This window comes from Mesoplodon bidens (genome assembly GCF_964165515.1).
Source record: "Mesoplodon bidens genome assembly, chromosome: 9".
NCBI classification, from domain to species: Eukaryota; Metazoa; Chordata; class Mammalia; order Artiodactyla; family Ziphiidae; genus Mesoplodon; species Mesoplodon bidens.
Window position 1 is genome coordinate 78,639,576 of NC_138166.1, and position 25,999 is coordinate 78,665,574.

The 25,999-nt window shown below is 37.3% G+C and overlaps 1 protein-coding gene across 6 annotated transcripts in view; it reads right to left on the bottom strand.

Moving 5' to 3' along the window:
- Nucleotides 1–25,999, bottom strand: part of CADPS2 (calcium dependent secretion activator 2) — a 487,398-nt gene that overhangs the window by 221,146 nt on the left and 240,253 nt on the right. For 4 of the 6 annotated variants that reach the window (XM_081243761.1, XM_081243760.1, XM_081243759.1 and 1 more), the window contains exon 8: nucleotides 13,001–13,140. In XM_081243761.1, coding sequence (XP_081099887.1) covers nucleotides 13,001–13,140 — 140 coding nt within the window. Of the gene's footprint in view, nucleotides 1–7,098; nucleotides 7,156–13,000; nucleotides 13,141–25,999 lie in introns of all 6 variants that reach the window. The other 2 variants (XM_081243757.1, XM_081243756.1) reach the window with 1 other exon arrangement.

Below are 25,999 nucleotides of genomic sequence, written 5' to 3' on the forward strand. Positions count from 1 at the left end.
GATACATGTACAAAATTGCTGATACAGCTGGTGGGATCAGAGAATAAAGAGAGGTACTTTTATTTTTAACTTTTAAATACTTAAGATTCTTTTTCTCTCTCCAGTTCCTTTATTTTTTAAAAAAAATTTATTGAAGTATGGTTGATTTACAATGTTGTGTTTATACCTAAGATTTTTTTTAAAGTTGTTATTATGAGGTGACTTCTATGTTGATTCTCTTATAATTCCAGTTTTTATATTAAATATATATTATTACGGTAATAGGAAAATCTCGGTCACAGGAATTATTTTTATATAATACTATATCATAAAATTAAAACACGGCATTCACATGTGTGAAACTTCTGAAAATTGTAAAGCACTACAAAATTTAAAGAATCTTTCATTAAGAACAAACATGGGGGCTTCCCTGGTGGCGCAGTGGTTGGGAGTCCGCCTGCCGATGCAGGGGACACGGGTTCGTGCCCCAGTGCGGGAGGATCCTACATGCCGCGGAGCAGCTGGGCCCGTGAGCCATGGCCGCTGAGCCTGCGCGTCCGGAGCCTGTGCTCCGCGGCGGGAGGGGCCACAACAGTGAGAGGGCTGCATAACGCAAAAAAAAAAAAAAAAAAAAAAAAAAAAAAAAAAAAACCATGGCACTTATTTGTAAATCATAGTTTGAATTAATTATTGTTTACTGAGAACAGCTAAAATGTACTGAACATTATGTGCCAGGCACTTTAGTGATACTAACTCATTTAACCCTCACAGCAACCCTGTGAAAGAGGTGATTACTATTCCACTTTACAAGTGAATTATGAGGCCCAGGGCAGTTAAGAAATTTACGCCAGAAGTACACAGTGATGGGGCTACAGCCGGGTTGTACACTCCAGCCACTGCAACAAAGTGGTACTGCTATGGTATTATACTGTCCTTTAGTAGTTTTCATTAATTTCATCAATTATTCACATCTTTCACTACAAACACACCTAACATCAGATATACTTAGTCAATCTGATGGTTAAACCTTTCTATAAATTTATTCGTTTTATCAAAATGGACATCTGAGTGATTTCCAGCAGTTCCCTCAAAACCAGGGGCATGGAGATGAAGTGATGAGGGTTAGCTGAGTTTCTGACCAAGAGGAAGTTAGATTAACAAACTACTTTTCTTGGTACGTCTGTACTAGTGTGAGAAAATGTGTAACCTAGTATCAGACTGGCAGGGTTTGTTAATAAAAAAAGTGGAAATAATAGGGTTGTGTTAGTAAAAGCATGTTCAGTGTATACAAACTGATCGATTTGGTTGAAGCTGGGGGTTTGTGTTGGGTATGGAAAGGAGAAAAAGTTGTAAAGACTAGACGGGGACAGGTGTTTGAAGAATTTGAATGCTAGGCTAAAAAACGTAACTCTAATCCTGCAGACAATGGGGAAGCACTAGAAGTTGTTTTAGTAGAGATATTAAATAGTATTCCTAAATTCCTGACTGCGTTGGAAAACAGAAGAAACAGGAAAATCAGTACAAAAGGCACTGAACAGTGTTTTGGGTTGTTTTTGTTGTTGCTGTTAGAATAGAGATTGAATTGGGGTTGGCAGAATGAATGGATTTATCTGTGGGAAAGACTATAGAGAGAGAGGTATTAACTACAGTGGGTGAAGAGGAAGTGGTTAAAGACAAATGTAAAGATCAATCTGACTGGCAGAAAGGATAAGGCTCCCAATTTCACAAAGCTGGAAAGAGCTGATATTCAAATTTTCTCTGACTTTTGTTCTATTGCTATGCCCTTCTAACCTACTGTCAAAAGAAATTAAAAAACTTTTTTTCATAAGTTCTGATACATGAAATAAACAAAGACACTAAAAGATACTCATCGTTTTATAAAGGCAATAAACATTCCTTTTTTAAAATTATGAAAATAAGATGTGCTTTTCCTCTGATTTAATACTAGCGTACTATCCCTTAAGGATATAAATGATTCCAGGACAAATGATTAGAAATGTTAATACTTGCAAACCCTTTGCTCTCCATTCATGTCATCAACACTGGTACTAATGAACATTTCAATTGTGGTGATGATTCTTTTTATAATCAGAACACACATCTATCTGACTAAAACAAGCTCATTTGCTATCTTCCCCATGATCCTGGGCTTACAACAATTTTCAGGCGTTTCAAACACAGTCTCGGTGGGAAACTGTGGCTGTGATGTTACCTCCTGTCACCAATACCCAATCCTGCTAAACTCCAGCTCTGATCATAAAGAGAAGATTAGGAAATACTCCTAATGATCATGTGTTATTTACAGAAAGAGTTACAGAATTAAGTACACTACTAGACACGTTGGGGCTACTTCTGAAGAGATTCTTTTTAATCAATTCTGTATTTCCAGACACTACCCTATCTATCACTACTTCCCACCAACACTCATTTTCGTCCCTTTGGACCTCTCTCATATGCCCCTAAGCTATTTTACTCCTCCTTTTGTTTGGGGCTTCCAAATGAGGCCAGCTTTGCTGCAACATACGTTGGTCAAATTCTTTTAGTGCTGTTGCCCTGATGCCATGCTTCATTCTTTCTAATTTATGTAATCTTCAGGTGCCTACATTTCTTGATGATTTGGGCCATGTTTGGACCCTTTGAAATCTTTACAAATCTTGGTAGCAATCAGCCCATTCTTTTGCTTGTCCCCTCGACTCCTCTCCCATGTAATGTACCCAAGACCCTTCCTATCTGACTGATGACCAAAGTGCTGGCTCCTTTTTGGTTTCTCTTCATTCTTCTTTGGCAGTTGTCAGGAAGAATATTTTCATGAAGTATTTTTGAGCTTATGTAAATGGAGTAAAAGTGTTCACCAAACAGAATTGACAGAACAACTTGTGAAATAAATGGGACTACTTCAAATCAGGAGGCGCTGTAGGAGAAAGAAAGTGAATAACTTATTGATTCCAAAAAGATAGTATGAACAAAGCTCAAGCCTAGTTCTTTTTTCCCCTTAATAAGTACGGGTTACGTGATACGTCATTCTTATATACGAACCCTGAGGTATAATGCTACCCACACAAAATGCTGCTAAAGCCTCCTCCTACATTCCAACCACATATCACAGGAATAGTCTAAACATAAATGTTTGCAGATAATAGATATTAGAAATTTACTTCCTTCATCATAGTTTAGACAAAAAAGCCATTAAAAAAAAGCATCGCTATAGAGAATAACAAAGTTTTTAGACAAGAATACATTTTTTTTTCATAATATAACTTTTAGATTTCATATAGAAATCTGTGGACTAATGAAGTTTCCTGCACTTCTTCTGGGGCAATAATGTTTTGAAGCACACTCCAATAAACTTATATTACAGTGGTACCAGTTAGACAGCATTATAATTTGAAGTTTATAACCAATATATCCAAACAACCAATCCAAAACTTTGAATGTAAAAGATCTGTGAACATAAGCTCTGCATTCTCCTCTTTCTTTGGAAAAGAAGACATTCATTCATTCAACAAAATTTATTTAGCTTCTGCTAAGTGGTAGGCAATTTTCTAAAAACTGGGTTTAAAAATAGCAGTGAATAAGGCAAGGTACTTATCTTACAGAAACTAGATTTGGTTGGGGAGCTAGTTTACAGCAAATCACCCAAATGGAGATAACATTCTAGATGGTGAGACAGTCTATAAGCAATAGTCACTACCTATAATATCAGGTAATAAGAGTTTAAGGAATGAAGCAGGTTAAGAGAGCTGGCAGCAAGGAAAGAAGAGCACTGTTCTATACAGGGTGGTCAAGATGAGCCTCACTGCAGAGATGGCATCTGATCTGAAAACTGGCACAAGTGAAGCGGGGGTGGATGTGGAGTAAGAGTATTCTGTAATAACATCAGCAACTGTTACAGTCCTCTATCTGGAGCCAGCTAAGAATGTCCAAGATGCAGCTTTAGAACTCTAATCTCAAAGACACCAATCACTCCCAGTGATTATTTTCATAAAATATCAGCATATATAATTGACTACTCAATTACCTGAATGTCTTGGGTACTATGCTAACTACAAAATAAAAGTCTTTTACTCAATAAGTATTGCATAAGCTATTCAGGCTTACCAATGCCTCCTTAAACAAAGCACATATACAACAATAATTTTAAAAAACAAAAAAAACACCTGAGATGAAATTAAAACTAACTTATTTGGTATATACAAATTGAGATCAACAACTTACTGAAAAGAGAACAAATTTTAATACCACAAAGAGCAAGATCTGATAGACTGTTTAGACCTATGTTGGTCAAGTAATACTTGTCTAATGATTTAAGAAAATTAAAACTAGCAATTGCACTAAACATACAAAAGGCACCACACTAGTTATTTAAAATAATACACTTTGAGAGCACATGCCATTTTTAAAAGAAGTTAGACTGCACTGGACTAAAATAAAGAGAGAAATTCTATCAGATTCTTCTCACTTGCTATGAAATGATCTCCAGGTGTTCTTTCTTAGAACTTGAGCTTATTTCTTAGATAAATCATTCAAGTCAGTTGCTCAGACACAGACGAAAGCTCTTAGGCAATACAGTTGACCCTTGAACAACGTGGAGACTGGGGTGCTGAACCTCCACTCAGTCAAAAATCCTCTTTGGCTCTCCGTATACATGGCTCGTCTGCGTCCTTGGATTCAACCAACCGCTGATGGTGTGGTACTGCAGTATTTACTACTGAAAAACATCCCAGTATAAGTGGCCATGTACAGTTCAGATCCATGTTGTTCAAGAATCAACTGTATTTTCCTTTTTCTTCCTTTGGACATAGAGTAGACAAAATAAAGTGAGCACCCAAACTCACACACAAAGAGAAACAAACCACTGCCACCACCTACAGCCATAACAGCTGTCAAATAAAAATGTAAACTAAAGCCTAACAATTAAGCAGAAGGCCCTAATGGGGGATATAACTTTTATACTCTCAAGGCATCAGTGAGGATTTGTGCACTGCTATTTTCCCATCTGTCTTTGAGCATTTCCTTCCAAATAAAGTCAAATGATGTGATTAAAACTAGAAGAAGGTTGTATTATTGTTTAAGGAATTATAATTTTTTTTAATGTTTAGTTTAATGATTGTTACTAGTTAACTGAGAATTTACTATGGAACAGGCACTGTGCTACATGCTTTATCAGTATATCTCATTTCATGCTCAGGAGAACCAACTTCATGGTGCAGAAAAGTGAGGCTGTGAGAAGTTAAGACCTGACCAAGTTTGCATAAAAACTGACAGGACTAGAATTTGAACCCAGGTCTAACTTCAAAGTCTGTGTTCTGTGTCACTTTGCACGTTGCTTCCTGTCTATGGAAATGTCCTCAAAGAGAATAATGTGGATTGAAAACCACTTAACTGATCCCACCCTGCCAGGAATATAAACACTTCCACCTTTCTTTCCTTAAGGGAATCCTAATTTTAGACTTAAAGAATTAAAAGATTTCAGAGCGGGAAGATGCTTAAAGATCATTTAATGAGTTCAATATGTTGTATAAAGATGAAGAAACCAAGGAGGCACGTGACCGTGGACTCAGTGCTACCTGAAAGCAGAGCTGGCTGGAGCCCAGGTCTCCCAGTCCAGGCCCCCTACTGCCCAGCTGCAGCCCTCCTGAGTGCTGGAGAAGAGTAGAACAGGGGGTCAGAAGTTGGGGTGAAATGGAAATGTCTTATTTCTTAAAGTGCTTTGGTCTGTTTCATATTTTAAATATTTAATATTTTTCCTTTTTTTACTAGTATCTCAACTCAAAGATGTACCTGCCTTAGGGTTTTATTAATAGCTAAATATATTATTACTGTGAGCTAGCCAGCCACCCCTGTAAGCACATTATACACATTAAAATATTGCTCCTCCAGACAATTCTATGAGGTAGGTTCTACCAACATTTTCATTTTGCAGATGAGGAAACTGAGGCAAAGTTATGAAAGTTTTATAACTTGCCCAAGATTCCTAGCTACTAGGTGATGGAGCCAGAATTTGAAGGCAGGCAGTCTGGCTCCAGAATTTACACTCCTAAACAACACTGTCCCTTTAAATCCTGGAAGGGCAGGACTCCTCCCAGGCTCTCCTGAAGGCATCCTCTCAAAGGTCTCCCTAACAATCAGATTTCTGGTAAAACAAATTTAACTGTTTTTAGTGACAAGAAAACCTATTTCCTTTTTCTTTTTCAGTTCAATAAACTGCATTCTTTCATCATAAAAGAAGTATGATGACATCACAGAAAATTTGGAAAACAAAAACAATTTCACCCATAGTTGTATTTAGTATGTCTAGTATATATCCTTTCTGAATTTTCATATGCATCTGTTTAACACCATCAGAGTATAAACAATTCTATATTGTGTATTTTTCAAATTAATCTTCTACAACAGAAGCCTGATGTTTCTAAGTCAGTCATGATACTTCCTTTCCTTGCCTTGAGAGGATTCGAATAAACCCCCAAATCTGCCATATCCCTCCATGTTGCCCTTGCTTTTACCACGTCTATTCTCCCTGAACCCTTACACCCTCTCTCTGATGACATACTATGGAATGAGTAAAATATGCATCTGGAGAGGTCAGGGAGGAAATGATTCACTGAGTTCTAATTTTCCAGGGGTCTAAGGAGCCATTCAAATTTCATTCTAGCTCACTGTCTCCTTCAGTAATTGATGAAACTGAGGCCAAAAAAGATGCAGTGACTTACCCAAAGTTAGTGACAGAACTGGGGCCAAAATACCAGCACCTTGGCTCTTAAACTAGTGCTTACTCTTCAAATGATTACAGTACTGTCCTCCATCTAGGCCACAATTCAGCTACAAGTATCAGAGAAATGAACTAAAAATAAATACCTTCAAATAATGTACAAATTTGTCTTGACCTTCCACAATGCCCAGGCCTTTAACCAGCCCAAGATTTTTGCTTTATTAACACAGTGTTACTACTTCCAAACTTCTGGATATGCACAAATGAATAAAAAGTACCACTGTGTCAAGTGTATAGTACAAAAATTTTACGGCAAGGCATCAATTAAGAAGAAGAAACCATTCCATCATAATTATGTGCATTAACTGTTTATAAAATTTTATAGTATGCTGAAATAGTTTTCACGATACCTTTTTGAAAAGTGCTCCAAATTAATTAAGATAACCAATGAATATGGTCTGTGGTTTCTGAAAGAAAATAAAGAAAAAAGGAACTCATCTGCTACCCTTAATTATTTGACCTAAAGTACCTTTGTTTAAGATGCCCAAATGTGATACTGAAGGGTGTCTAAAAGCAAGAGGATAGTTATTTGATGCATAAAAAGTAGAAGAAAATAACATATGTTAAGATGTTAGCCTCCTAGAGAAAAATCCTGTGTTGAACAGAAAGCCACAGTTTGAGCTTAAAGTTGCAGACAAACTAATCTGTCACAGGAGAAATCAGAGAAGTTTTGTAAAGGAGTATAACAAGTTAAAACATTTAGTTTAATAATTATTAAAGCTATGTTTGAAAATGTTTCTAACATTATAATTTATTGATCACTAGTTAATTAAAATGAAAACCATAACTCTTAATGATTTATATTAGTATATATAAAATGACATGAGTATTAAGGTATTTGGAAAATTTTTATCATTCTACAATGACTAAAGGACCACAGACAGACTTCTCTCCTGAAAACTGTATTCAGAAAAAGAATCAATCATTTATTAAGAAACTAGCAAACACTTTGTCAGAAGTTTTGGCAAGGCTACAAGGAGCGGGATTTCTATGAAACTGGGGTAAGAGCCAGAATGAGGTAATAAATTGGGAATGCAGAGATGTCAAAACATGGTTATTTTAGACAAGGACATGTAGAAAAGTCATGCTAAAAGGTCGGTTTAAAATGAGGCATCAATTTTCCTTGGGAAAAAAACAGACTTGTTTTTTTTTTTGGGAAGGTCCAGACCCTCTAAGTAAGTGCCAATTTGACAAAAATAAGATTTTCCTCCTTTTGGTCCTCAGACTGTCCCCTAAACTACTTGAAGATAATAAACCCTAAGTCATAAACAAAATAATTCAACTTTATGAGAGTGCAGTCATTTCACTTTAGGAGCAAATGCCACACTTGAACATTAAGAATATGACTGAAAGGTTCTGTAGGCATCACACAGCAGACCCTGAATGCCTGGCCGGTCCTCTCTACAGGGAAGCACACGAAACCAATAATGCAGCCAGCTTGGGGCTTATCCTGTTCTTCCTGCTGGAAGCTCACATGCTGTCTTGCCCCTGCAGCAAGCAATGGACCCAGGGCCTTTTCTACCTTTATGATGTAAATTAGGGAGTTTTATATACGATACTCTCAAAGTATTTCAAAACATCTATTCATTCAATAAATGTTCAAACTGCCAAGCATGACTTTACACACAGAGAATTATGAGATTTATATGGTAGTGATTTGGCTAAAATTTTATCTTACTGATTTTAACTGTGAAATAATTCTTCTACAGTTATATACTCATGAAGTTTTCTTTTTCTTTCTTTCTTTTAACTATAAAAGTAATCAGGTTCATGCAGACTAGGTAGATCCCGGTCATAATGCTTCTACATATTTGTGACGAATTTTCATCTTTCTCCTTTCCAGTTGTAGATTTGTCATAATAGTCATTTGCTTTATTAGCCCCATTTTATTTTGCCTTTCTTTTGGCTGAGAAAATAACATTTGAATTAGGAAAACATGATTTAATAAAAATGACGACAGTAGTTCTGAGATTTAAGTTAATACTGCCTCTCAGCCACTAGGCTATGCTAAAGGATAGTCCATTTGTTCACGAACACTTCTGTCTTCCAGCCACCCAAAAAAAGAAGGAAGATAAATTCTAAAGCTGAATGTGAATTACTTAACCACTCAAAACCTAGCTGGAAGTTCATTTAATGGATTTATATAAGAGTTTATGTAATTAGTTTATATGACATACCCCCAAAGAACAAATGAACCCACATTTTTTTTTTTTTTGCGGTACACGGGCCTCTCACTGTTGCGGCCTCGCCCGTTGCGGAGCACAGGCTCCGGACGCACAGGCTCAGCGGCCAGGGCCCATGGGCCCAGCCGCTCCGCGGCATGTGGGAACCTCCTGGACCGGGGCACGAACCCGCGTCCCCTGCATCGGCAGGTGGACTCTCAACCACTGTGCTACCAGGGAAACCTATGAACCCATATTTTTACTAGCTAGATGTCACACAGTAATGTTTAGTTTGGCTTTGAATGAGTCATTATGCTAATGTTATCCAAATTAAAGATCTATTTTCATTTGCATGTAGTCAGTCCTATTAAAAATCTATAATGTATAGTCATAGACTGATTAATTACCAGAAGCATGAGCTTTAGATTGGTTATATTTTTCCTTCTGGTTCAAAAAAAGGTCATTTTAAAATGCAACAACTGGGGCTTCCCTGGTGGCGCAGTGGTTGAGAGTCCGCCTGCCGATGCAGGGGACACGGGTTTGTGCCCCGGTCCAGGAAGATCCCACATGCCGTGGAGGGGCTGGGCCTGTGAGCCATGGCCGCTGAGCCTGCGCTTCCGGAGCCTGTGCTCCGCCACGGGAGAGGCCCCAACAGTGAGGGGCCCGCGTACCGCCAAAAAAAAAAGCAACAATTGAGGTTCAAACACCATTTACTTCATTTATTTTAGGTATTTTTTTACATTAAATTATACCCTATCCCCTATAAATCGCTCTAAACCTTTAAGGTTCTTCAACTTAGGAATGCACGTTACTGTCATTACTTTTTCCTTAAAACTCTAAGGAGCACATTATTATCAATTTCATCTTTATTTATATTAATATCTATCCTTGTTTACACATGGTGGGAGGTACGAGGGGTTCAGACAGGTCTAAGAAACTTACAGTGTAATCAGGAACACATAAAAATACAGATAACATTAATAAAAATATTTACTTAGAGATAATATAGGGGCCATATACACATAATAAATGAATAAAGGAGAATACATGTTAAAATAGTTCACATAAGAGAGATATACTTGGTGCCCACATTATTAAAACAGAGAATAGGTTTTTTATGACTAAAGTCCCAAAGGATTTCTAGCTCTGAAAAGTGCTCTGAGGACAAAAATCCATAACCCTCCAATTTATTGTTTAATCCAGTTGACAACTCTATCCATAAAAGGAGTTTGCCGTATTTTAAAGGTAAATTAATTTTTTAACTGTCTCTTTTTCAATTATTCATTATTCATCTGTTAATCATTCATTATAGGATGAATTATTAACAAAATATAATCCAGCCTGAAAGCAAAATGCTATTAATCTACTAATTCTATTATATCACTGCTTTGGCATATGCCAGAGCACTTGGAAGAAAAAGGTTAGTTGACCTTCTCTTATACGTAATTAAGTTCAGTAAAATCCATCTGTGGAGCACCACAGAAAAAGATGTATAAGGTTAGGATAGTCATGTGTGTGTCAAGTCATGTTTTCCCATATACATCTAAACACAGGGGTGATATTCAAAATATTTAAAACTGTTACCACACAGGCACTGAGAAACCTAGACAGGTGCTTGTGGTCCCTGCCCATAGTGATAAATTGCTATTATAGCAATGTTGAAATTCTGGTTGATCATTATTATTACATTCAATAATGGTCTTACACAGTTTTTTTGAATAACTCTTAGGAAATATGATATTCTTAATTATGCTCCATAACACACCAACTAGCAGAACAACATCACAGATGTTTTCAGTTCTAGAATTTCTTCCTTTTACATACCATAAACTGCAGTTACCCAAATGTCTGGCAATGCCTGCTAGTATCTTCGTAAAGGCAGGTCACGATAGTTCTTGAGCTTTACAGATTCAGTTCAGAGACTATGATATATTCTCTTTAGTCATCTCTTTTACCCATAGTCTTGGGCAGAAGTCAACTCCAGAACCATTCTGGGGGTCCTAATTTAGTCAAAGGTCTCTGAGATGTGATACAAACCAATTCTCCTTCATTGCAAAGGAGTGATTAAAAAAGCAAAAAAAAAATTAAAAAATCAAGTTTTAGAAAGCAGCTAGATTGTACCACTTGCCCTGGAGCATTTTAGAGCAAGAAAATGCCAAGGATTAGAGCAGAGCTTTCTTTCCACGGGAGCTGAAGGCTTCAGAACTTGCTATGTGCCCAACTTCATATTCAATCCTGGTTCTTGGGTGAATCTGAAGGCTCTAAGGGTATGCATCACAGTGCTGCCCATGTGTAAATCAGGGGCCATCTTGGCGTTACAGTGCATAGGTTCCCATTTCTTGCTGTGCTATTCATCAAGAGACTGAGTTCAAAATAGTAGGGAAATAACTACAATGTTTGGAACATAATGTGTTCCTTTTTATCTCCCTCTAGTTTCTACTAGTCTCTAAGCACTTTAGAGCAGTAGTACTCTCTCTAGACTTAAAGCACTCTCCAGCCATACCAAAATTGCCATGGTTGGCTAACGGCCCTTCCAGACCTCCCGCCTATGTATACACTATGCCATGTGGCTGGTGGCTGGACGGCCCTTCCTCCCCACTGCCCACCTGCTGAATTCATCCCTCAAGCTTCACCTCAAAAGTCAGTTGTCTTGTGAGACTTTCTTTGACTCCAGCTAGAATCAGGTGTTATTTCCACCCGTTCCCATTCCCCTCTTGTAGCGCTTATCACTCAGTATTATCATTATTTATATACAAGCCTGAATCCCTGGCTAGCCAGTTCCTTCAGGCCTGGGATGGTATCTCATGGAGGCTTGCTCTGGTTGGCACAGAGGAAGTGCTCAATCCATGTCTGCTGCATAAATCAACAGTGAGCAGGTAGATGGAGGTAGGAAGAAAGAACTCTCAGTATTAAATCCCAGGAACTCCATCTGCATCATGAGTCACAGTTAGTCTCTGCATTACTACATTAAAGATGTCATACTATGGGATACCTAAATTATTGTTCCCTTTCAGAGCCCACCTGCTGAGGTCTTCTTCCCCCAAGTGAGACTAGTTCTGACACTGCATACACTACTGCCCACCCAAACCAAGGAAGCAATATGGTCCTTAGAGGCTCATGCCAGCTGTAGTAGATACATCTGGGCTGCCTTCTGCTCAGAGCCTAACTTTGTTTTCTCTAACAGTCATCTAAAGAAGCCTTATCTTGTGGACTTACCAGTTAACTCTGCCACAGTGCTAGTGACTTGGCTCCAAAGCCAGCAGAGATGCCCCTCTGTACAGGAATGCACACAGACTGTTAGATTTGCTGCTAAACTTGGGATGAGACACTTTAGCAACTGCTTCTCTCCTTAGTAAGAAAAGTCTTCACATTCTTTCCTAGTGGCTAATGCCCCTATGCTAGAATTTGGCTGTAGCAAGTCCTGAAGTATTAATCTGAGAAAGACCTGGGTTTTAAAAAACTCATTGAATTGTATTCAAGAGTTCAGACCTGTCTCCTCATCAGCTACAAAGGGAAAAAGAATCTCGGAGATGGAAGTTGACTCCGACCCACAGCAATCCCCAGGGGCCAGTCCCTGCACTTCTGGTTATCCACCAACATCAGTTTCCTCCCGTATTGATCTAGTTTCCCACTCACATATTAGAATGAACACTCACGGCCCTCCCGTCAAAACTTGTACAGCCTCCTGAGTTATATCTGAACCACCATTAAACTTTAATGTAGTCTATGTAGGTTTAACCATTTCTGGGGATCTGAATTCTAGGCTTGTTTCAACTATTACTGTATTTTGAAATATATCTTACACGTTATCTCCATACAGCACTGTTCTTTATCAATATAAGTGATGTGCAATACCAACACAATCAAGTACCAATAGTGTGTTAGCATGCAATCAGTTATATTAACTAAATACCCATGTATTCAGCTATAAAGATGTCTACAGACTTAAAAAATTAAGTTAACCTATTAATGTAATTTTGGGGGGAAAACTCCATGTGAATGTCTGATATATTGGCTCTCAGTAAAATGACAAAAGTGATACAAATGAAATCCAATAATTCAGGAGAAAAACATCTTCAAGTACACTCACCCACTATGTTTCATATGTGGTGGTTTATCCATTCGCACTGCCAATTTGATTTTTAAGTCAGAGTCCTGGCTATTTTTTGGAACGATCATTCGGTGCAACTCAGCTGACTTGGAGCTATTAGAAGTTGGGTATAATATCACCTGTAAGGGACAAAAATAACACATTTAGGTGCATAATACAGAACGTCTAAGGAGTAGAACTGAAACCTTTTCTATACATTTTCCTGTTTGAAAAGGTGGTGTCATGCCCAAATGTGTCTAATAAACCATTTCACTCCCACCACAGCAGATGGGTTTTCAATACAGACTGGTTTATTTATTTATTTATTCTGACAAATATGTGTTTTCATATCATCACATAACGAGTTCTCTTCCTGTGTCACTTCATAATGAATTAATAGCGTGGCGGCTATGGTTGAATTGACATTTGGAAAATACTTAATAGACACCTGTAATTTCAAGACCCCTCTAAACTCCTCAGAGTAACGAAGTCCAGAAAGAAATATCCTTTGAAATTACAAACAGCACGCTCAAAAAGCAAAACCGATTACTTGAAGCAGCAAAAATATACCTCATGTTTTAATATTTTCATTGCAAAGCAGTGTTAAAGGCAATCAACTCAATTAGAGATGGAAAAGACCGACTGTCGCACATTTTCTGCTCTAGATCAATATCAGAGAAGGATTTTTTTCCTGACTACGTGTTTTCAAAACTAGAAAGATGACATTATGATGACTGAAACGAAGTAATTATTTTTAATAAAACTGCCAAATTATCAAGTCATTTTTTCACAATCCCACATCCCACAGAGGCAACACAGGAAAGAAAAGCTTACTCTTCAGATATTACATACCATGTAGATTAAAAAAAAAAAAAAGTATTTTCCCCTTTTAGTCAGTCATGACACTACTTAGACACAGCCTACATTCACGCCTTAATGAATATTTTTAAATGGAAGCACTATATTCTGGAGAATAAAATGAAGATATGAAACAGTACATCATATTTTAAGCCATTTCTTATTTTAAAGCAACGTGAAAAGTAAAAAAGCTTGAAGTTTCTAAGAAAATGAAAGAACTATAAACATGCTCAGGTATGATAAAATGTTTTCAAAGCAATCATGGCAACTGAATTTGACATGCTCTGTCAAAAAAAAAAAACCTTCATTTCCATGTATGAGTGAAAATATGCATGGAGAAATCTTCAGGCAAGGCTCTTTCTCTCTCTAGGAAAAACAAAATAGTCATAGTCTCATCTTCCAAGTTGTTAAATATATCTACTATTTTGAGTCTTTTCTCAAACCTACCCATAGCCAGGTTCAGTCCAGCATATCTACACACTTCAGCATATAAAGGCTCAGCCAAAAGCAGATTAAACGGCATTTGTGATGTTTTCAAAAATTATGATCAGATTCTAGAAAGAGTTCTTTTTGACTGCTGAAATAGCCAATGGAATATTTTACAGATTCTTTCTTAAACAACAGTAAAGGAAAATAAATTAGTAATTTCTGGCTCAAACCAGTAGACAAACATATATCATTTCCAACTCAGAAGGTGATTCCACAAGAAGAGTCAAAGACTAAGACAGAGCTATACATCCTCTGTAGCTCTTACTGCTATTTCCCAGCAAGTCTGAAAAGCTTTTTCTATTTCTCCCCACCCCATCCTTTAAAAAAAAAATTTGGCACGAACCACCTACAGACTTTATTCCTTTTAAATTCTTCTTTCTATGTTTATATGAGAATTGGTATTGTTCCAAACTCTAAATGTCGTATACAGGAAGAGAATATTTAAATTAAAACTTTTGACAATTTCTCATTCTCTAAATGCCAATAATGGGTTACTAAAAAAGGTCCCAAAATAACTAATTGCAGTTTATCCCCAATTAAGGATCATCTCAGTACTGAACACCATCATTTCTGCCGCATTTTAATTTTCTGATGGGCACCTCTAACTGAAGTCAGTGGAAGGTTTACTGCGTATCTCTGTTCAATTAAACATTTGAGTGCTTACTATGTGGGGACACAGAAAGATGAAAGAATATGGATGACTCCATAATGAGTTGATGGTTTCTTCTTATCAAAGCTAAAAACTCAGATAATATCTGGTAACATCACTTCTTTCTCTTGCCCTTCTATCCCTAGGGTGTGCAGCAGTTTTCCGATATTGTTAGTCTCTGGGTTTATTCACCATCGTTTGTTTGGCTTCTCTGTTCTATCACACATGTAGCTAACTCCCCGTGCTAAATTTCCACCATTTGAATGACCTGGAATTTTCTGTTTTTCTGGACAGACTCTAATAAAGGTGTAAACACTGCCATATGTAACAAATGAAGGCCCAGAGGTATGAAATCTATCACTTTTAAAAGTGGTACTGGTGAAGAAACTCTGTTAAATTGTTACCAGGTTCCCAAATTGTACAAGCAGAAAGTGATCGTACTCCTTTCCATGATTCAGCCATGGATGATAACAGACAAGGAAGAAGCACCCAAATATGTAGAGCCCAAAGGGCCAGGGAGAATAAAGGACAAAACAATTCTTTTCAGATGCATAATAAGGGTCTAAGCAAGAGATCCTGAACACTGTCAGGCAGGGTGTCTTCAGTGCCTGCCATGTCAGCATCTCACTGTTCTCCCTGGACACGTACTGCTCTGTATTTCCCACTTCACCTTTTTTTTGAATGGGAAGCTTAATTGTAGCTTTCCTGCCCACTGCTCCACTGCTATATACTGGGTTTGTGCTTGAGCAGGGTGGGGAGGGGAGATGGAACAGCAGGCACTTAACACGAACCCTAGTTCATGGGGCACCAGGCTGCAAAGAGCCACAGCTGGACCTGATTGAGATGCTGGACTTTGAACTGGAAGTAAGGACAGGATGAAGCTTTGGGTTGCCTCCCTTGAAGTAAATGCATTCTATGGGTAGTTGGAAGGGTAACAGAATTGTTACCTTGGCTATAGGGGTGAGCTATGGCAGACGATCTAACTGTTCACCAGGATTCATGCCTTCCCTAGTACAGAACTGGTGCCAAGCAGCAGCTAGCCAGCCATATTTTCTAGGTCCCCTGGTATCTAAGTAGGGGCACATGAAAGTTGTAGCTAGTGGAATATGAAGAAAAGTGGTAAATCGTTTTGGGGAATGATGATTAAGATACAGAAGTGAAGAAGGTATGTCTTCTTCACTCATCTACTAGCCAAATGCTGAGGACTCCAATGCTCTAGAAAATGAGAGAGCCATAAGAGGGAAGAAACTAAAGCCCTGAATCACCACACGGAGGAAATCTACCCATCCATCAGGAACAACCATAATAAACTGTTATACAGGCACTATCGTTTTAAATTACTGAAATGTTGTCATTTGTTACAGCATTTAGTAGTACACCAACTAGTACATTAACACAGAGTTTTGCTGCATAAGACTTGCACAGGTAGTAAGTGCTTGAAGAATTTTCTTTCACGATAAGCAGATAAACAGTTCTACTTCAACATGACTTAGTTCACGTTCAGAGAGGGATGTCTGATGTTGATGGTACGATAATTAGAATACTTAAGAGACATAATTTACTAAGGATTCTTCTTGTATTTTAGATTCACACATAAGTTAAATCATAGCTCTGTACAAAATAGTTAGCTTCTTACAGATTTAGCAAAGTAGCTTGTTCTTTGCTATTTATTTCTTAACTTTTCTACACGTATTTCTGCTTCTTCTAGTCTTAGTTTATTTTTGTCACCAGCACTTTAAATGCCTTGTCATTTAGCATAACACAACACATTTTATGATTTATCTTAAATATAAAGCCAATGTATCTTCTTCATAATAAAACGTCAACATTACTTTCCATCTTTGCTGAAGTGTAATGGAAAACACAAAATGTTTTTTTTCAGGCTTTGTTTAAAATTCTGTCAAATTTAATACAGAGGAAGAAAAAACTTAAAATGAAGTGTAAAAATACATATGTACATAATAATATCTAGAGTAATATGAGGTTCAGAAGAATCTTTCTCTTAAAATATACTTGTACAAACTGACACCTCTACATTATTTTTCTTCTATTAAGATACATTAATTAAAGCCAAGCCATGTGCATCTGTACATATACTACATTATTTGAACTTTGTGGCTTATGAATTCACGACTTTCTAAATTTCTAAACTGTTTCAAAACTAAAAACCTAAAACCTGGGAGGAACAATCTAGAAGAACTGAGAGGGAGCTAGGTAAGCTCTGGGGTGAGGTAAAGAATTCACTGCCTTGTCCCATAAATCTTAGTCCAGAGGAAGAAAAAAAAAAGACCACATGACTGCAGCATTGAACTGTGGTCTCTGAGTAAAATAATACAGCTATATTTTTGGTATGAATCTAGCTCAAAGATAGGTGCAATCAACAATTCTTAAAGGAATCAGGACAGACTTCATAGAGGAATGACTGCTTCATTTTGGAGTCTAAAAGAACACGTAAGATTTATAAGATATTTTAAGATACAATATACAAGACACAATAAGAGACACAGGGAAGGGACTGCTAAAGACATGAGGCCATTGGAACTGACCCACCCTTCGAAAGTAGGCACACAATCCCGATGCTGACATTCTTACCACTACCTTTGCTTCTCAAGCCCTTCCCCAAGCGTGACTGGTCAGCTCTTTGTTCCCAGGGACCTATCCTTAGTCAGTTTCCATTGCTTGCCACCAAAGGATCTTCAACCGGTACAAATGTTCATGACATTTTCTGCCATGTCAATTCTCTACCTTATCAAAAGGTAAGGGGAGAGCCCCGTGGAACAGTAACTTTTAAGGGTTAAGAAACGGAAGAGAACTCTATAATCAAGACCAGAGGCCAAGGAGACAGAAGAAAAACCAGAAGGGTGGGATGCACTATATTCAAGGCAGAGAGTGTTTCGGGGAACAAGAAGTCAATGCCAAATGACACTCAAGAGGTCAAGCACGGTAAGGAAGGAAAGGCTACTGCTTGGTTTAACAACAGAGAGGTCACTAGAGATCTCAGCAAGAGAACGTTTAGGTGAGGCCAGACTATAATGGCTTGAGGGATAAAGTCTATGAGAGGAATGGAGGAAGACATCACTTAATTCTTAAATGAACAAGATGGGGCGAGATAAGCAACACTGTTTTGGCTGGAAGGGGGATTGTGTACAAAGGCGGGGGCGGGGTGGGTGGTGAGGATATGGCCATGTAGACTGAAGAGGGTAAGGAAATGGGAAGGTTGTGCTCATAGGTGAGATCAGAAAGCAAGAATGGGGATAGACTGTAAAAGCACAGGTTTTGCTAAGGAGTTTGTATGTTATCCCATAACCTGTAATCAAAAGATGCTTCTAAACCAGAGAATGACATGATTAAAACCTCATACTCTTGTGTAAAGGATAATCCCTGTCTATCCAGCTGTATACATTCTGGAGAGGCGTCATGTGTAGTCAAGTGTCTAACATCCAATTAAGAAATGAAATGGCCTTAGAAATACATCTTTAAAACAGAGTAAGAAGGGACTGAAAATGCTTTTAGCTGGAATGTTTCAATTTGTGATTAAAATAATTTTTTTTTTTTTTTTTTTTTTTTTTTTTGCTGACTATCAGATGTCCTTGAGGCACAGGGTATTTTTTTTTTTTTTTTTTTTTTTTTTTTTTTCTTTTTGCGGTATGCGGGCCTCTCACTGTTGTGGCCTCTCCCGTTGCGGAGCACAGGCTCCGGACGCGCAGGCCCAGCAGCCATGGCTCACGGGCCCAGCCGCTCCGCGGCACATGGGATCCTCCCAGACCGGGGCACGAACCCGTATCCCCTGCATCGGCAGGCGGACTCTCAACCACTGCGCCACCAGGGAGGCCCTAGGCACAGGGTATTTTAAGGAAATGTCCAAGGGATCATCACTCCAGATAAGTAGAGCTATCTCTATGAGAAACCTTGACTTTTGGGGTTCAGTTGACATTTTTCTTTCTCTTTCAACTAACAAATTTTACAGTTTAGCAAAGATTCATGACAACTATACCTTGTGAACCTTTTAAGTACCTTCTTGAGAGCTTAGAACCTTGAGAAAGTATGTACAGTGAAAGAACCAACTGAATTTACTTCATTTCAATAAATTTTTATTTAGCACATGTTAATAACTAGCATGTATTTTCTCCAATATCAGAGCCCTGTATTTTCACTGTATGGAGAAGATGAACTGGATCACTTTTCTGAGAGAAATCTACAATACATCCTTCTTAGTAACATTTTCCAGTGTTTGAATACACCTGAGGTTTCTTAGTCTAAATAATTTCTCCTTTAATGTTACTGCTTCCTGTCCTACTTGGTTGAAACAAAGAACACCTGCTCACTTTCACTAACACAAGGTTCTTTTGTATACTGAAAAATTCGCATTAAGTCTTCTGTGAACCATATTGTCTGCAGGCTAAATCCAGTTCCCTTTATTTTCAAAGCTGGAAAGAATCCTGGAATTTACAATATAGAACTGATCAAACTCCCAACCCCTTAAAAATGTGCCCATGGCCTGACAGGAAATTACACATTTCCTTCCTTCTATGCAGTACTTTTTTTTTTTTTTTTTAAATAAGAAAAGCCTTTAAAAAAATGAGTAAAAGAAGAAAAAGGAAAGTATTATCTGAACTATATATTTTTTCTTGGCATTAGCTTGTTAAAAAAATAGAGGTTGGGCTTCCCTGGTGGCGCAGTGGTTGAGAGTCCGCCTGCCGATGCAGGGGACACGGGTTTGTGCCCCGGTCCGGGAAGATCCCACGTGCCGCGGAGCGGCTGGGCCTGTGAGCTATGGCCGCTGGGCCTGCGCGTCCGGAGCCTGTGCTCTGCAACGGGAGAGGCCACAGCAGTGAGAGGCCCGCGTACCGCAAAAATAAATAAATAAATAAATAAATAAATAAATAAATAAATAAATAAATAAATAAATAAATAAATAAATAAATAAAAATAGAGGTTATAAGCTTTGTTATTTGCATGATGGGGGTTGGAGACAGCATGAAAAACAAACATCAAGGTGTGTAAATTCTTCCTGAATCTTTTCTGGCATCACTACTTAATAATGAACCACTGTATAAAGGGGCTCATGGACTGTATTTAGCAGAGTATGCTCCTTGAGGGCAAGGGCTCATAGTGATACCTAGAGTAATTCACCTGTGGCTGCTAGTGTAATTTAAGCCAGTATCTTTAATTAAGCCATTCTTTTGTTTTTAAAATTGAAGTATAGTTGATTTCCAATATTGTGTTAGGTTCAGTTGTACAGCATAGTGATTCAGTATTTTTGCAGATTATATTCTATTATAGATTATTATAAGATAATGGCTATAATTCCCTGTGCTATACAGTATATCCTTGTTGCTTATCTATTTTATATATAATAGTTGTATCTTAATCACATACCCGTAATTTGTCCCTCCCTCCTCCCCTCTCCCCTTTGGCAAACACTGGTTTGTTTTCTACATCTGTAAGCCTGTTTCCGTTTTGCATATACATTAATTTGTATTACTCTTTTAGATTCCACATACAAGTGATATCATATAGTATTTGTCTTTTTCTGTCTGACTTATTTCACTAAGGATAATATGGTCTAGGTCCATACATGTTGCTTCACATCCTAAACTAGACACTTACCAAGTGTTTGTTGGATAGATGGGTGGATGCTTAGAGAAGTTAGAAATAAAAATGCAAACCAAAAATTGATAACTTCATTGAGGTGAAAAGAGAAAAAGGCTTGCCAACTAAAGTACTGCCGAAACTTGATAACAGAAAATGACTGTAGCAAAGGCCAGAATTGGTACGCCATTTACTTGCTAGTCTAAAAATTTCTGAAACTCTCATCTTTCCATTTCTGGACTGTAACGGGTAGAATAATTAGTCTCCCCCAAAATGCCTAGTCCGAATCCCCAGAACCTGTGACTATGTTACTTACCTGGCAAAGGGGAATTGAGGTAGCTGATGGAATTAAGGTCACTAATTAGTGGGCCTTAAGAAAGGGAGATTAGGGCTTCCCCAGTGGTGCAGTGGTTGAGAGTCTGCCTGCCCATGCAGGGGACACGGGTTCGTGCCCCAGTCTGGGAGGATCACACATGACGCAGAGCGGCTGGGCCTGTGAGCCGTGGCCGCTGGACCTGCGTGTCCAGAGCCTGTGCTCCGTAACGGGAGAGGCCACAACAGTGAGAGGCCCGCGTACCGCAAAAAAAAAAAAAAAAAAAAAGAAAGGGAGATTATCCAGGTGGGCCCAGTGCAATCACAAGGGTTCTCGGAGGTGGAAGAGGAAGGCAGAGGAGTGATGAAGCACAGTGATGTGAGAAACACTTGACCAGCCATTGCTGGCTTTGGAAATGGAAGAGGACCATGCATGAGCCAAACACAGGCAGCCTCCAGAGGCTGGAAAAGGTTAAAAAAACCCCTGCATTCTCCATTTTAGGTCTTCTGGAAAGGAACACAACCCTGCCAACACCTTAATTTGAGCCCACAAAGATTTGCTGTGGACTTCTGACTGGCACAACTGTAAGATAATAAATTTGTGTTGTTTTGAGCCACTAAGTTTTCAGTAATTTGTTAAAGTTGCAATAGGAAACCAATAAACAGCCAATAAAAGCTGCAATTTGATTACAAAAACACTAAATTTACCTTCTAAAAAATTTCTTCTGCTAACTGTATCACTGAAAGATTTTTACAGACAGATTTCTATCATTATCTTTGATTACTTTAAGATGTTTTGGGATATGATTATTTCTCTCACTTTCCTGAGGTATTCTGCTTGTATTAAATCTTTTGAAGAAACTCTCTCACTTAGTGTTAGTTAACTTAAAGTTTTCATTTTCCTTACCATAAAACAAAAAATTGAAAAGGATTCACAATGAGACAGATTATTTTGGTTACTAGAATGAAGACCATCATGCATATATTTCTAACAAATTTCAAGTTCCATATACCCAAATGATCAAGGATTGCATCTTCTATTTCAGTCTTCAAGAAAGACTTTGAAAGACATAGTCAAATTTGCCAAGATATTTTTCATGGCTCAATTAAAGACACTGGCCTTTACTAATCTTCATATATCACTTTTATTGCTTGTAAATTCTCGATTTCATACTTCTCCTTGAGTGGAGCAATATATTCCATCACAGCTACATCTGTGTCTTTAAGACTTCTCTAGACAGGAAAGCGTTATTATTCTTGATCTATTCCCCTCAGCCATAAATTATGAATAGCAGTAACCTTTATATTTCCTTACCAATAAAGTTTCTATTAGAGGACACTGCATGAGTAGCTTTATCATGTTTCTTTTTACTAGTCTGGTTATAATAATGCCTGGCATTTATAAAGAACTTTTCAACTCAGTGTCTCAAAGTGCTTTGTGAAATTTAAACTAATTCTCACATCACCCTTAATAGATAGGTATTGCTCTTGTTGTGTAAATAACTTGACACTGAAGTTAAACGAATACCTAAGGGAAATTACTTCAAGATAACAATAGACACTTTCAATTTTACCCACCCTCCCAACACCTTCCCTTCATAATTTCACATACATTATAATAACTAATTTAGCTTTGTTCTCACTCTTTGGTTATTAAGTACTATAAGAACTCTTAGAGCCAAATCAATTTTATTTCTGTCAATCCATACATAGGATGGTAGGATGGAAAGGAGGAAGTTATGTTAATGCCTAAACTTGGATTATTTCAGTTGCAATCCTTAAACTGAAGATAATTATAGCAAAGTGTTTGGGAACTGAATAATTTACAGATAAGTGTTGGTATTTTTATTAAAAATCAACTGCCACCCTGAAGAGTGAACGTGAATTATTATTCTTCATTTGAATAAGAAATCAAAGCAAGGTCTAATTATTACAACCTAACAATTTGCCAAAATGATAAGATTCATGAAAACCTTCCCAATTTGTCATTCTATATGTATACAAACTAGTCAGTAATCCTTTAAAGAATAGAAAAGGAAGACAGGAGAGTAGGAGGCTAAGAATTCTTGATGTTAACATTTTCACATGCTCCAAAGAACTGCATGAATTTAGAGAAATATGGTAAGATGGAAGTAGTGGGGAATAAAGGTCAAGGGAGAGAGGTTCAGTGACCTGTTCATGCCCTGTTGGCTATTACGGCAGAGCCAAGACCAGAATCAACGACTTACGGAAGCAGGTTTCAAACTTTCAGTTTGTGATGCTCAACAACCAACTAATCTGAATGTTGGACCTTTGACCTAAAGACTTTATTTTTGACTCATACAATACATATAATAAAAACTAGCAGGGAATAAAGGTACTTAGCTTTTCAGTATCAGTGCTAGAGACAATAAAGGTGGATATTCCTAAGAGGCTTTGTATAGCTCCCAGATGCACAGGGACTTCTTAATGTAGTAACTAAAAGAAGAAGTTAGTAATGGATGTCAGGATGTTCCAACCTGCTTCTTCTATATATTATAACTAGGAGATGGGCTGAACATCCTAGAACCTCACTCTTGCTATATAGGATCCAAACCATGTATCATTCCACAATTGCTGTTTCAGCTTATCACTTGGTTAGGGAGCTCAGGTGTTCAAACAAAAGTGACTCATTCTACTGCCTACTATAACTCTGCAAAGGAGAAATGAAACTGAAACTTCAGGAGATTGTTCATTTGTTCATTCATCCTTCCAACAATAATTGGACGTGTATTACACATCAGAAACTGTTAGACAGGTGCTATTGCTGAAATAATATGTCCTATGTCTTACCTTCAATGGGAAATGGAGATATAATATTGTAAGGCTCATAAACTACTCATGAAGTGTTATAGTATCATCTGAAGTTAGACTAAACATAAGCAACACTTAAAATAACAGTTACCAATAATAAGCAAAGAAGAAAAAATAGAACCATAAAAAATATTCAATTAGTCTAAAAGAGGAAAAAAGAGGAGGAAAAAAGGAAATAAAGAACATATAAGAGAAAAAACAGCTAAATGACGGATTTAATCATATCAGTAATCATATTAAAATACAGTTTAAATACTGATTGAAAGGCAGAGATTGTCAGATTGAATAAAAAATAAAGACCTAATCATATGCTGCTTCAATCAACATATTTTAAATGTAAAGAAACAAATAGATTAAAGGATGTAAAAAGATATAATATTTAACACTAGTTAAAAGAAAGCTGGGATAGCTAAGACAAAGAAGATTTTAAACCAAAGTATATTACCAGGGATAAGGAAGTTATTTCATAGTGACAAAGTGGTCAATTAATGAAGAGGAAATAGGAATTCTAAATATTTGTGCACCTAATAACATATCCTCAAAATACAAGCAGCAAAAAATGATAGAACAGATCCATAATTATACTCAGGTTAATACCAGTCTCTCAAAAATTGCTTTTTAGAAAGTAGATACAAAAAATCAGTAAGGGGGCTTCCCTGGTGGCGCAGTGGTTGAGAGTCCGCCTGCCGATGCAGGGGACACAGGTTCATGCCCCGGCCTGGGAAGATCCCACATGCCGCGGAGCAGCTAGGCCCGTGAGCCATGGCCACTGAGCCTGTGCGTCCAGAGCCTGTGCTCCGCAACGGGAGAGGCCACAACAGTGAGAGGCCCGCGTACCGCAAAAAAAAAAAAAAAAAAAAAAAAGTATAGAACCTAATTCTCTGATCATAATAAAACTAGAAAAAATAAAAAGATGATTGAAAACAAAACAAAAAAAATCAGTAAGGATATGGAAATAACAGTAACTTGAACTATTTGACATGTATAAAACTCTACTGAATGAAAGAATATGCAGTCTTTTAAACTGTGAATGTGGAACATTCACAGGATAGACCCTATGATAGGCTAAGCCTCAATAAATTTAGAAAGGATCCAAGTCATATAAAGTATATTCTCTAAGCCCAATAGACTGCAATTAGAAATTCATAACATAGAGAACTCCAAAAAAGCTCTCACATATGTGGAAACTAACACAATTTTAATAACCCATGGGTCAAAGAAAGCAAAATAAATCTTAGAGAGTATTTTGAACAGGATGAAAATGAGAAAAAAATACAAAAAATCTGTGGGATGCCACTAAGGCAGTATTTAGGGAGGGTGGCACTTAGAGCACCAAATGTCTATATTAGGAAAAACATTTTTCTCAAATCATTGGCTTCAGCTTTAATGGAAAAAGTATCATGAATTAAACTCAAAGTAAATAGAAGAAACAATAAAGATTAGAGCCAAAAGAGATTAAATAAAAATTAGCAGAAGGAACTTTATCAACTTGATGAAGGGGGTCTACCAAAAACCTACAACTAATGTTATACTTAATGTTCAAAGACAATGTTTTTTCCTTAAGATCAAGAATAAGACTAGGATGTCCACTTTCACCACTTCTATTCAGCACTGTATTGGACATTCTAATAAGTACAATAAGACAACCAAAATAAATAAATAAAAACATCTAGATTGGAAAGAAGAAGTAAAATTGTCTTTACTTGTAGACAACAATATTGTCTATGGAAAAACAATCAATCTACCAAGATACCAGTAGAACTAGCAAGTGAGTTTATCAAGGTTGCAGGATGTAAGATCAATATAGAAAAGTCAATTACATTTCAATATACTAACAATATCTAAATTAAGAAAATTAAAACTAACAAAATGATGCTATTTAAAATAACAAAAATATGAAATACTCAGTGATAGATCTGGCAAAAGAAATGCAAGACCTGATCATTGAAAACTATTAAGACATCACTATGGGGAATGAAATAAGACCTAAATAAATGGAGGGATATACTGTGTTCATGGGTTGGAAAACTCAGTTTTGTTGATCAACTCCCAAACTGATCTACATATTCAATGCAGATTTCTTACATATGGCACCAAAAGTACAAGCCATAAAAGAAAAAAAATTGGACGGCATCAAAATTAAAAACTTCTGCTCTTTGAAACACACTGTTAACAGAATGAAAAGACAAGCCAAATTCTGGGAGAAAAATATTTACAAATCATAAACCTGATAAAAGATGTGTAAACAATATATTATGGTCTTTCCA